Source organism: Mesoplodon mirus, assembly GCF_964341445.2.
Source record: "Mesoplodon mirus genome assembly, chromosome: 5".
In the NCBI taxonomy this organism is placed as follows: domain Eukaryota; kingdom Metazoa; phylum Chordata; class Mammalia; order Artiodactyla; family Ziphiidae; genus Mesoplodon; species Mesoplodon mirus.
The window spans coordinates 153,804,877-153,818,716 of NC_138980.1; the positions used below are offsets into that span (position 1 = coordinate 153,804,877).

At 35.2% G+C, this 13,840-nt stretch overlaps 1 protein-coding gene across 1 annotated transcript in view; it reads left to right on the plus strand.

Annotated features, from left to right (window-relative positions):
* NUP155 (nucleoporin 155) overlaps window positions 1-13,840 on the plus strand; it is a 64,038-nt gene that overhangs the window by 15,292 nt on the left and 34,906 nt on the right. The window contains exons 6-13 of the mRNA XM_082623141.1: window positions 836-1,002; window positions 2,839-2,944; window positions 3,794-3,867; window positions 4,414-4,505; window positions 6,921-7,018; window positions 7,511-7,663; window positions 9,115-9,215; window positions 11,535-11,705. Of these exons, the coding sequence (XP_082479267.1) occupies window positions 836-1,002; window positions 2,839-2,944; window positions 3,794-3,867; window positions 4,414-4,505; window positions 6,921-7,018; window positions 7,511-7,663; window positions 9,115-9,215; window positions 11,535-11,705 (962 nt within the window). The remainder of the gene's footprint in view (window positions 1-835; window positions 1,003-2,838; window positions 2,945-3,793; window positions 3,868-4,413; window positions 4,506-6,920; window positions 7,019-7,510; window positions 7,664-9,114; window positions 9,216-11,534; window positions 11,706-13,840) is intronic.

Below are 13,840 nucleotides of genomic sequence, written 5' to 3' on the forward strand. Positions count from 1 at the left end.
CCCCACATGTTGTGTTTTTTAAAATAAAAATATGTTGCCCAATTTAATATTATAATTGAAAACTAATCTTTTTCACTAAGTTAACTTTCTGGGCTATTTGCTCATAGGAAAATATTTCCCTGTAGGTATGGTATCTTTCAGGTTAATAACTCCACCAGAAATTATTTTGGATTTATTTACCATATCAGTGTACATTCCTTAAATGTCCAATATAAAGGAAAGGTAGTAGAAGAGAAATAGTTTCCCCAGTAATATTTTTTAAATGCCTTCAATTTCTTTATTTTTAATTTTTTGAATGGCCATTTTAACATATGGAACATTGAAATATATATTATTCTTTCCCTTAAAGTAAGAAGCCATTAATTAATTTATTACATGCACATTCAGTGGTTTCTTTTGCATTCTGCCAGTGTTTTAGGTAAAATAATGTTGAATTTCAGAGCCTCAAATTGATGATTATTGGGGTGGGGTGGGAGGAAAAAAGAAAAAATTAATGATTATTACTACCGTATCCCTAGGCTTTTTTCCAAAATTTAATACTTCGGGTTAGTTTTTTTGTTTGATGTTTTACTATGTTATATATATATGTGCTATATATTTTACATGTGTTATATATACATACTGTAGGTTCTATTTAACATGAATTATAAAACTGTTCATATCAGACTTTTTATAGTAATTTTGAAATGTATGTTATACATACATTATTTTGAAATTTTTGAGCATATCATGAATTCAGTAAGAATATCAATTCTGAAGATAATACAGTGATTGTTTTAAAACTTTTAAAAAACTCTTAAAGTGATTCCTATATTCTTTCTTTTAAAAAAAATAGGTTCTGGAGTTCTCAATGACAGTATGTGTGGTGGAATGCAGTTACTTCCAGATCCTTTGTATTCTCTTCCTACTGATAATACTTACCTTTTAACAATAACTTCCACTGATAATGGCAGAATTTTCTTGGCTGGAAAGGATGGCTGTTTATATGAAGTAGCATACCAAGTAAGTCTGGCATTTGTAAACATTTTCATTTTCCTCCCTCTTGATGGAGTAAGAATAGCTAAGCTTCTGTCTTTTTTTTTAATTAATTTTTTTATTGGAGGATAGTTGATTTACAGTGTTGTGTTAGTTTCTGATATGCTTTAGTCTTTATCTTCTAATTATATAGCACGTTAATATATTCTTATGGTAAGTAGTCAAACATGCAGTTAAAGCTGTAGTCCTTCATGACTACACCATACCTGTAAAACCCCGTCCTCCCCGCAAAGATAACAGCCATTATCAGTTCTGTATATGTCCTTGTAGAATATGATGCATACATTTCTAAATACCTATAACTGTCTTTAAATATCTATAGATAATACATATGTATTTATTTGTGTGTATACATGTATATTAATACATAGTACACTTCTGTGTATGTATGTTTTTACTTGTATTATTGCTTAAGTTTTGTTTCATATTGGCTTTTTTTTCCTTTTTCTGCCTTTTTTTTTTTAATTTGTTTGTTTCTTCCCCACGCCATGTGGCTTGCGGGATCTTTGTTCCCCGACCAGGGATTGAAACTGGGCCAAGGCAGTGAAAGTGGCGCGCCCTAACCAATGGACCACCAGGGAATTCCCATAATTGGCTTTTTTCATTTAACTGTGCCTTGAAAGTCTTTCCTTGTCAGTATCTGGTAGATAGATATGTGTTATGTTTTGTGATTGCTGCATGATTGTCCGTAAAATGGATGTATTGATACATGATTGAACAATTCCTTTCTTGATAGACTTCTAGGTTTTTATTAAACCTTTCAGAAGTGATGGTGTGATAAGTGTTCTTTTGCAAGCCTCCTTGTGCACACGTGTACGAGTTTTCTAGTGTGGAGACTTAGAATTCTAATAGTTGTATTATAGTATATGTGTATTTAAAACTGAATTTTCTATTTTCATTTTGCCCTCTTAAGAGTTTTAGACTCTTAGCAGGCATCTGTGATTGTATCCCTTTCCTCTCCCTCCTCACTCTCACTAACCCTGGTATTTTATAACTTACTAATTTTGACCAGTCAGATAGAAGACAATTGTTTTTTATTACTGGTTGGGTTGAGCATCTTTTCATGTATTTATTGGTCATTTGTGTTTACTCTGAAATGTCTTTGTATCCTTTGCTCCATTATTTTTTCCCCCTACTGTACTGTTGCCTTTATCATAAGGTAAACAGTAGGAAACTGGTAAGAGAAGTATTCTCATAGGCACACAGCTAATTAGTGGCAGAGATAGGATTAGAACTGAGATTAGCTTTTTTATGTTATATTGTATCCCTTCCTTACCCAATTTCTCTTGGTTTTGTTAACTACAAAAAAAAGATTTTGTTGTAGATTTTAGTATGGCAAAACTCGATCATTGAGGGGCAGACTGTAGATTATGATGGTGGTGGCTACTATTTTTTAAATTTCCTTTTAGCAGTAGTGGGAAGAGATAAAAATACCTCTGTCCTGTGTACTTTTGACACTTATAAACTATGCTTATTATTCCCCTTACTGCTTTCAAATAGGAGTTTTTAAGATAATTAAAATGAGTTCACTAACATAGCATTACTGAGGTTGCTGGAATAGACATAGCTGATTTCATTGAGAGCAGTGATTTATTTGATTTTCGTTAAATACATTTTCTATTTTTAATTACAGGACTGAACTCAGTACTTCTCAGTACTTATTTTTGAGTAGTATGTCTTACTTTACAATTATTGGTATTTTACTAAGATTTGAGAATCTTTATAAACATGAGTATATAATAGTTGCTATGATGGAGGTACCTACATTTACAAGTCTTATGTCTTTCAATTTTTTCTTTTAAGGCAGAAGCAGGCTGGTTTAGCCAGAGGTGTAGGAAAATAAACCACTCAAAGAGTACACTTTCTTTCCTTGTTCCTTCATTACTACAGTTCACATTCTCAGAAGATGGTGAGTAGAAAACAAATTTGGCAAACAAAAAATTTTAACAAATCACTGACCTAACATTTTCTTCAGAAATTCTCATTCTTAATTGAAACAGTTTCCTACTAAACAGTATTTGTTATATATTCATATCATCTTTTAAAGGGAGAAGGGATGATAAAACAGACAGCATGAGTTTATAGGAACCCAAGTTCCTATAAATGTAGCACCATAGAACATGTGTCTACAATAGCTATATATACTTAAACCACCCGTGTCTGTATTTGTGAGAGAGTTAGACCTTCAGACATTTAATACATGTTTTGCCTGGTCTGAAAGAAATTCCCAGCATAAAATGAATATATCTGAGTTTTTAATTGAGAGATTTAGGCAGGTGAAGTAATTTTAAAATGCTTCAGTAAAGTAAGATAAATATATCTAAAAATGTTAATATGACTGAATTTTTTAATTATTTTCTTTTACACAATGAATTATTAAACTAAACTGGAAGTTTCTTGAAGGAATGGACCAGGTATAATTATTTTGTGTTTCTAGCATATAGTAAGCATTCATTAAATGTTGAATGAAGGAATAATTTGGAACTTGTTTTTGGTTTGGCTTAAAATTAATTTAAAGGACAGAATAACTTATTCGTGATGCTCTTAACCCAGTCACAGTATTTGATGTTTGCTTTCTTTCGCGTGCTGTCTGACCTGAATGCTTCTTGGCCTTGTCCTTGTGCAACTACCCTAAGACTTACCTACAAAACAAAAGAAAAGCCCTGAATGTAAATCAGCAATTTTAATTTGTTGTAAGTGGCTACTGTGTTTGATTTGTTAACCTCTGTTTTTTTTTTCTTCCTCTGTCTTATTTTAGATCCTATTGTTCAAATTGCAATTGATAATTCAAGAAATATTTTATATACACGTTCAGAGAAAGGAGTAATACAGGTAAGTATTAATATTATACCACCATGTAAGAGGGGAAGAACATCCCTGTTTTTGTTTGTTTGTTTGTTTGTTTGTTTTTCGGTATGCGGGCCTCTCACTGCTGTGGCCTCCCCCATCGCGGAGCACAGGCTCCGGACGCGCAGGCCCAGCGGCCATGGCCCGCAGGCCCAGCCGCTCCGCGGCATGTGGAATCTTCCCGGACTGGGGCACGAACCCGTGTCCCCTGCATCGGCAGGAGGACTCTCAACCACTGCGCCACCAGGGAAGGCCCCATCCCTGTTTTTAAGGAACAAGATTTAGTCACTCTTGGGCTTTTCCTATGAACTGTGTGCTTTAAAAAAAAAAAAAAAAACCCAAACCGCTTCTTAAGGCCCCCTTTTTATGAAATTGTTAATCTCTGAATGTTTTCATACTTATATGAAGTACCAAAATTAAATGATCCCTAAAAAGGAATAGTTTATTTAATAAAAGTTTATTTAAAAGGTTATTTTATAAAGTGTATACAGTTTATAATCATGTTAAGTGGGTATGATTTTTTATTCACAGGTGTATGATTTGGGCCATGATGGACAAGGAATGAACAGAGTTGCCTCAGTGTCACAGAATTCTATTGTTTCTGCTGCTGGAAACATTGCTAGGTAATATGTAATTTATTCTCAGGCATTTCATTTGCAGGCATAATTATATTATTTATATGCAGTATACTAAAATTATTACCTCCTCGAAATATCTCCAGAAAATAAGAAACGTTGAAGGAGGTGACATTGTAGGTTATGTTTGAAACAGTTGCTAGCAATGCTTCCTTTTATTCTTATGTTGGATGGTTTGAAACACAAAGCAGACTGGTTTTACAGTGTAAAGGACAGCTTGACCTGTGATTTTCCTTGGAGTTTGAAATTATGCTCTAAGTGGTCTGTGCAGGCATTATAGGTATTATGACTAGGAAACTGCAAGTCTCAAAATTTCCCCTTTTGTAACTACTCCACCCTTTTAACAGGTCTACATGGTAGTTTCATTGGTCTGATAATGGACACAAGTACGTTTCGGGAAATACAGAATTTCACAGTTGTATTAGCCTCACTGTATTCTTGAGGAAACTAAAACTAAGGCTGTTAGGATTTGCCTGAGGTCTAACTCCTAAGTAAGTGCTGAGATCCAACCTAAAAGCCAAGTTTTCAGACACTATACACTGCTATTTGCATATGTCACAAGTGACTTAGCTGCAGAAACTCTCATCACCTAACAAAGACCTCAGATTTTCCATTTCTGTTTTCTGTGTGCCTGGGTCACTGCTACAATCAGATATCCTAGTGATAGCATGTTTTCCTTGGTCTTCAATGACCAAAAAATTCTCAAGGCAGGCAATTTGAAACAAAGTTTCCTTTTTCTTCTCCTAATTTTTTGGGGAAAGATTTTTTCAAATCCACAGAAAAATGAAAAGAATAGCATGATAAAATCTGATATACCCTTTATCTAAATTCACCAGTTGTTAACATTTTGCCTTATTTGCTCACTCTTAAAACCTATTTGAAAGTAAGTTGCAGACATGACTTTCACCCTTAAATCCTTCAGCTTCCATCTTCTAAGCTCTTATATACTACATTATCATTACCACACCTAAAAAATTAATAATTTTGTAATGTTATCCTAATTATATAGTTCATATTAAAATTATTCAGTACTCCCCCAAATCTTTCATAGCTGTTTTTCTTTACATTTTTCTCCACATGCAGCCAGAGCACATGAGCTACGTTGGTCATTAGTCTTTTTAATATAAAACGGACCTCTTATTGCCTTTTTCAAATGTTGACATTTAGTGGGGAGGGGCAGGAGAGTTATTTGTAGAATATCCCATTTTCTGAATTTTTTTTTCCTTATCTATAGATTCAGGGTAATATTGTCTTTTGTTTATTTATTTATTTATTTATTTATTTATTTATTTATTTATTTGATTTTGCCAGGTCTTAGTTGTGGCTCCAGGGCTCCTTAGTTGCGGCACGAGGCCTCCTTAGTTGTGGCATGAGAACTCATAGTTGCAGCATGCATGTGGGATCTAGTTCCCTGAGCAGGGATCAAATCCAGGCCCCCAGGTTTGGGAGCACAGAGTCTTATCCACTGCGCCACCAGGGAAGTCCCAGGATAATATTGTTTTTAGCCAATATCACATACATGATGCGAATTTCTTACGGTATTACATTAAGAGGCACATAGTACCAGTTCTCCTATTATGAACACTTGGTTAAAGTGGTATTCACCAGATCTCACCATTATGAAGGTTCATTTCCCCCGCCTTTTTTTTTTGCGGTACGTGGGCCTCTCACTGTTGTGGCCTCTCCCGTTGCGGAGCACAGGCTCTGGATGTGCAGGCTCAGCGGCCATGGCTCACGGGCCTAGCCGCTTCGTGGCATGTGGGATCTTCCCGGACCGGGGCACGAACCCGTGTCCCCTGCATCGGCAGGCGGACTCTCAACCACTGCCTCACCAGGGAAACCCTCCTCCTTTTTAATTAGTGATAATCTTTTCAATGATATTTTGATGCTCTAAGAACACCTTATTCCCCATTAACCATTCACCCAATGGATTTAGCCTTCTTTTATAGTCTTTGAAAAAAGGTTACTCTTAACAATATTAATGTGAAGAACACACATTCAAGGGTTTTTGCCAATTCTTGCTCCTTTTCCACTACTTTCCTAAAAAAGTAGCCTTAAAACTATTTTAGCATGTTTAAACGTGTAAAAATCCTGGTGGAGGGGCTTCCCTGGTGGCTCAGTGGTTGAGAGTCTGCTTTCCGATGGAGAGGACACAGGTTTGTGCCCCGGTCCGGGAAGATCCCACATGCCGCGGAGCGGCTAGCCCCGTGAGCCATGGCCACTGAGCCTGCGCGTCCGGAGCCTGTGCTCCGCAACGGGAGAGGCCACAACAGTGAGAGGCCCGCGTACCGCAAAAAAAAAAAAAAAAAAAAAAAAAAAAAAAAAAAAAATCCTGGTGGAATATATTCCTTGTAATTGAATAGATATATTTTAAGAATAAACTTTAGTTTTTCTTTCTTCTAGGACCATAGATCGTTCTGTTTTTAAACCAATTGTTCAAATAGCAGTGATTGAAAACTCCGAATCACTGGACTGTCAGTTATTGGCTGTCACACATGCAGGTATGTTGTTTTATTTATATGTGTGCTCTTAGTGTGATAACTTTTTATAATTTTCAGGTTTGGAAATTTATGACTGAAAATATGTTTTTACTTCTGTATCAATTATAAGCCATGTTAATAATTCATAAAATTAAGTCTTTTGAAAAATCAGAAGATTCCACTCCCTCTGTCTCCTCATTTTATAGATGTAAAACCAGGCCTGAAAGGTAAAGTGGCTAACATTTAGTGACAGAGCCTGAACTGGAACGCAGACTCCCTTGTCTTATACTTGTAGGTTCTTTCTACTGAAATGTGTTGATTTACCTCTCAATTCCAAGTGATGTCTTAGAAACCACTTCAGCTGGTAGTACGCTTGGTGATTTAAGATCAGTCAGGAAAGTGATGTATGGCTTTAACAGAGTTCTGTGTTTTTCTGTGGAATTGTTTTAACAACACATGTACCTCATGTCTTTTATTTCCTGTTAATGATGGATAATTTTACCCCATCATCAGGTGTAAGACTATATTTCAGCACTTGTCCGTTCAGACAGCCATGGGCACGCCCTAATACATTGACACTGGTCCACATCCGCTTACCTCCTGGATTCTCAGCATCTTCAACGGTGGAAAAGCCTTCAAAAGTACATAAAGCTCTTTATAGTAAAGGTAAGTTCTGAAATACTATCAGATGTAATATTAGATTCTTAAAATTATTAAAATTAGAATGCATTTTGAGGCATTTGAAAATAACAGATTTCCAGTGAAGTTCAGGATGTTTTGGGTTTTTTTAATCCAGGAACTCTTTTTTTATATTAGCTTATATTTCAGATTTTTCATTGGCATATATATTAAAAATATAGTTTTTTAAAGTATCTAAGTACTTTTAAAATTGTTTTATTAGTCTTGTACATGAACTCACTGGTCAAAATCAGTGTTATAAACTGTTATAAACAGTTATAAATTTAAAATGACTTTTCTGATACCATGCCTGCTTTGTCAGTGTCTTTATGGATATGGAGAGTTTTGCCTGTCAAAATATGAAATTTTAATAACAAACTCTTTTGGATTCATAATCAAGTTTAAAAAATGAGATTCTAGTTAAACATCAAAACTTGAAAAATCTGTATGTGGTTTTCCCCAATATGAGAAAGCATTTGTAAAACAATTTGTTTTTATTTTCCAATCATTTTAAAGCCTCTTCTCTGCTTATTCTACTGTGTCTTCTAATATTTTATTTTTCAACACCCAAATTAAACTTTCCTTTACAAATAGAATTTTTTCAAGTACATTGTGTCGTGTACCTTCATAGCATTTTTAATAACAGCTTTAATTGAGATATAATTTACATACCTTTTAAAATGTACAATCTATTAGTGTTTAGTTTATTCACGGAGTTGTACAACCATCACTACTATCTAATTTCGGAACATTTTCATCACTGCAGAAAGAAACCCTGTACCCATTAGCTGTCACTCCCTATTTCCCCCTTCTCCCAGCCCTGGGAAATCACTAGTCTACTTTCTGTTTCTATGGATTTGCCTCTTTTGGACATTTCATTTAAATGGAGTTGGAAAATACAGGACTGGCTTCTTTCACTTAGCATAATGCTTTCAAGGTTTATCTATTGTAGCAGGTTCTTTTTTTTTTTTTGCTGAATAATTCATTGTGTGAGTGTACCACATTATAATTACCCATTCATCATTTGGTGGGCATTTGGGTTGTTTCTATTTTTTGGCTATTATGAATGATGTTGTTATAAACATTTATGCACAAGTTTTTGAGTGGACATATTTTCATTTCTTTTGGCTATGTACCTCAGAATGGAATGCTGGATCATATGGTAACTTTAGAAATGTTAAAATGTGAAAAAAAAAAAAAGTTGTGTTTACCTGAAAGAAATGCAGTATAAGGTCTAGAACACTTAATAATGCTACCCTGGCACTAATTATATATCCTTTTAGGGGATTTATTTTTGTTTATTTTGCGACTTGTTTATTTATAAAGATTAATGCTGTATATTTATGTATTTGTATTAATGTCACTAATCATAATAATTATGATTATTGAGGATATATATTATTTGACATCATATAAGATTTTACATATTAAACTTTTAGGTATTCTACTGATGGCAGCCTCAGAAAATGAAGATAATGACATTTTGTGGTGTGTCAACCATGATACATTTCCTTTCCAAAAGCCAATGATGGAAACCCAGGTAAGTTATCCTGAGAGATTATAAAGAATTTTTTACATAATTTTAAGTGGAGAATAAAATTATGAGAAACTTTATCTTCTGATTTATTACTGTTTGCTTCTAATAATCTTATATGATTAGCAGTCATACTGAAAAGAAGTATATACTGTTAATTTTTTGTTTTTCCTCTGTGAGATTAGAAGTCATTATGGTACTCGTTAAAAAAACCTTTAACAAAAACATTGGAACCCTTTTAGAATGTTCTTCATAATGTACCTGAAAATGCCTATATCTTTTCTGAAATGATCTTTGTCCCACTTAAATATATTTTTAGTTATTATGAGGCCATCCATTATAGTTATGACTTAGAATTTTATTCTTATGATCTCTTTAATTTGTAGTTCCACCTAAACATTTAACGTTTTTTCTTTTAATTATAGAATATTTCAAATATATGCAAAAAATAGAATGGTAAACTGAACTCCACATTAAGAAGTTACCCATTTCTCCATCTTGTTTCATATCTCTTCCCCACATATATAAATGTATACACACAAACACATGATTGTATTTTAAAAGTAAATATCATGTATACCACGAAGTCAGCGGAGAGGTCCTAGGTGAGAGGTGCAGCCCCGGCCTATCCTGGCCCAATCCCACACCTAGGCCACCCACCCCAGCCCCCAGCCCAGGAGATACTGAGAGGAGGCCATCTCTACTCACTTCCCTTGCTGTCCCCTACTCCACTCCCATCTGTCCTAGATGCCCTAGCATAGCTCATGTTACCTGCCCCCAGAGGCTGCTGATCAAACGAGATAGACCAACCCCCACTAGTGTGTGAATGTCTGAGACTCTCTTTGGAGCCATCTCTAAAGGCATTTTGGTTCTAGTGTCACTAGCTGCTTCTGGTTATTTTCAAACATGAACCCTTCTGGTGAGGGGGAGTGGGAAAAGGTGTGTATAGATGGGAGGAGGAAGAACCAATTCCTGGGAATGGGGGCATAGTTTGGGCTCTTCCAAGTTTCTGACATGGCCTAAGCAGCTGGGGTAGAGTCAGGAGGTAGGTATGGAGGCAAGGAGCACCTTTCTCAAATTCTTTTCTTTATCCTTTGAACTTTACTGAGCACATACTGTGTCGCCTCATTATGCGACAGACTGTAAGGATTCAGAACTCAGGAAGATATAAACCCTGTCTTGATGGGAGCACAGTGTTAGGGGGTGCAGGTTTGAAATCTGGCTCTGTTTCCTCAAAGCAGTGACTCAAAGGACTAACATGTCTCTGGTCCTCAATTTCCTAATCTATAACAGTTTTAATGGTACCTACCTCTGTGGGGTGGTTGTGGGATTAAATGAGTTCATGTGTGTAAGGTGCTCAGAACACTACCTGGCACACAGGAAGCACTCGATAAACGTTAGCTATCGTTTTTACTTTTAAAGTAGATACTATACATCATATCACTTCATCTCTATAATACTTGAGTTCTCAAACAAATGTGGACTTTAAATATATATATATATAAATATATAAATATAGCTCATGAACTTTAATCAAATTCTGGTCTCCCAAAAACAGCTGTAAAAGACATTAGGTCAATGGAAAAATTCTGTATTGACTGGGCATCAGATTGTATTAGAGAAATGTTAATATTCTTACATGTTAGGATAGTATAGCAGTTATGTTAGAAAACATCCTTATTTTTAAGAGGTGCATGCAAAAGTATTTAGTGGTGACATGATATTCATAACTTTCAAATGGTTCAGTTAATGAAAAAATATAGAAAGAAGAAAGCAAATAGGGCAAAATGCTGTCAACTGTTGAATCTAGGTATCAGGCATATGGACATTTATTGTACTTTCAACATTTTATTAATGCTTAAAATTTTTAATAATAAAATATTTTAGAAGACTAGACACTTTTTTTTAGAGATATTTTAGTTTAGAAAGCAGATATAACTTCAGAAGAAAACAAAAACTGTATGTCAGCAGATTTAAGCACTGAACCTACCAGTGTAGATCAATTTACCCTGGAAAGAGCATAGAAGGTATAGTCTTCAGTTATTGAAAAAATTATAATTTTAGTAAATACTATTTATAGTTTATCGTAAGAAAATTTTGCCTTTGTCTTCTGGTATGAAAAGGTTTACTGTCATAGAAGCTGCCTGATTAAAAGAATAGACATTAGAAAATTAAATACAGACTTTTGAGCATATTCATGCTAATGTATTATTATTAATCTGTTAAACCCTACATTATTTAAAGATTGTATTTTTTTTCTTTTTAGAAGGTTTTGCCTCATGTAACTTTAATAATATGTATAAAACGTTTATTTCTTCTACATAGATGACTACTCGTGTTGATGGTCATTCCTGGGCTCTTTCTGCAATAGATGAGTTCAAAGTAGATAAGATAATCACACCTTTAAATAAGGATCATATTCCCATAACTGACTCACCAGTTGTTGTACAGCAGCACATGTTGCCTCCAAAGAAGTTTGTTCTCCTCTCAGCACAGGTATGTACATCATCTGTTAAGGTGGAGAGAAAAAGAAGAGAAGCCATATGTAACGTTTTGGTCAAAGTATTCTGCAGTAGTTGCTTAATAGAGTTGTTTACCTAAGTACTTAGGAATGTTTATTCTTAAAATATTCTTAAGGAATAGTTTATAAATACCAAAAATGCGGGCCTTCTCTAGTTGTGGCAAGGGGGGACTACTCTTCGTTGCAGTGCACAGGCTTCTCATTGCGTTGGCTTCTCTTTGTTGTGGAGCATGGGCTCTAGGCACACGGGCTTCAGTAGTTGTGGCATGTGGGCTCAGTAGTTGTGGCTCGCAGGCTCTAGAGCTCTAGAGTGCAGGCTCAGTAGTTGCTCCGCGGCATGTGGGATCTTCCTGGACCAGGGCTCAAACTGTGTCCCCTGCATTGGCAGGCGGATTCTTAACCACTGCGCCACCAGGGAAGTCCCAAGAACTTGCTGTTTATAAAGTATTGATATTATACTTTTTCTAAAGTAGCATTTCTATCAATAGTATTCAGCATAAAATTAGTAAAACAAGCTATGTTTATTTCTTATCATGTAGTCCTCACTTGTTAAAAAAACAATTTTTTAATATTTATTTTTTGAGTAGCAATGCATTAACAAAATCCCACTGGTAAGCAGAGGGGTATACGCAATAAAATCTCCCTTCTGGTTTGGGTCCCCTCCCTACAGACACCCATGTCATCAGAATCTATATCTTTCCAGAGATATGTTATGATATCAATATACAAACAATACAAGTATGTTTATAAACAAACAATAGCATATTGTGTGCACTGTTTTATACTTTGCTTTTTATGTTTCAAAGATACATTTTAGATATCTTTACATAGTAATATATAAAGAACTTTCTCATTCTATTTTATATTTGAAAGACATTCCTTTATATGGATGTACCATATTTAACTAGGCCCCTATTAATAGATCATCTTTTGCCTTTAAAAATGATGCTGCGGGCTTCCCTGGTGGCGCAGTGGTTGAGAGTCCGCCTGCCGCTGCAGGGGACACGGGTTCGTGCCCCAGTCCGGGAAGATCCCACATGCCGCAGAGCGGCTAGGCCCGTGAGCCATGGCCGCTGAGCCTGCGCATCCGGAGCCTGTGCTCCACAACGGGAGAGGCCACAACAGTGAGAGGCCCGCGTACCACAAAAAAATAAAAAAATAAAAAATAATAATGCTGCAACCTTGTGCATATATCGTTTTGCCTGTGTGTGAGTAAAGCTGTAGAATTACATCTGCTGGATCAAAAAGTATGTGTATTTATCAATTTGATAGATGTTGCCAGGTTCCCTGTATATACACATACATTCACTATCAGTGAATGTTGAGTGCTTGTTTCCTTACATCCTGTGCAAGTACAATATGCCATCTTATTAAGAGTGAGATTGACTGTCTGTTCTAGTGTTTATTTTTCTGTGAATTATCTGTTCCTATTCTATATCCACTTTTCTATTAAGTTGTCTTTTTCTTTTTTATTTATAGAGGCTCTTTATATGTCAAGGAAACTAACTTTTTGTGATTTAGTCTCAAACATTTTTCCTGGTTTGCCATCTTATTTTGTTTACTGAGATTTTTTTTCCTCGTGTGGATAAGTTTATAAGTAGTTGAAATATTCAGTTTTGGGGGGGGATTTCTATTAAAGTTTAAAAAAAAAAAGTCCACACTCTGAAGTTCATAAAATAATTCACCCAGAGTTGCTTCCAGTACTGTTACAATTTTATTTTGTCCTGTCTGTTTGGAATTTATCCTGTTTTAAGTATGAGTATGGATCCAGCTTCATTTTTTCCCTAAGGGGACATACTTGTGCTAACATGATTAATGAATAATCTAACTTTGATCCTTTAGTTTGGAGGGCAGCTTTTTATCATATATTAAATTCTAGTGCTTACTTGAGCCTATATCAGAACTTTGTTTTGTTCCACTTATCTGACTCTTTATTCATGTGCTAATACCATGCATAAGATAAAGGTTTATAATGTGTTTCTGTCTGACAGAGCCTGCACCCTTTTGCTTTACTTTTTAGGGGGAAAGGGCAGTGTTCTCTTATTAAGTTTTCTGCATGGATATATAGATCTAGTATAGGTTAGGAATTGAAATGTAGATGATCTTTTTG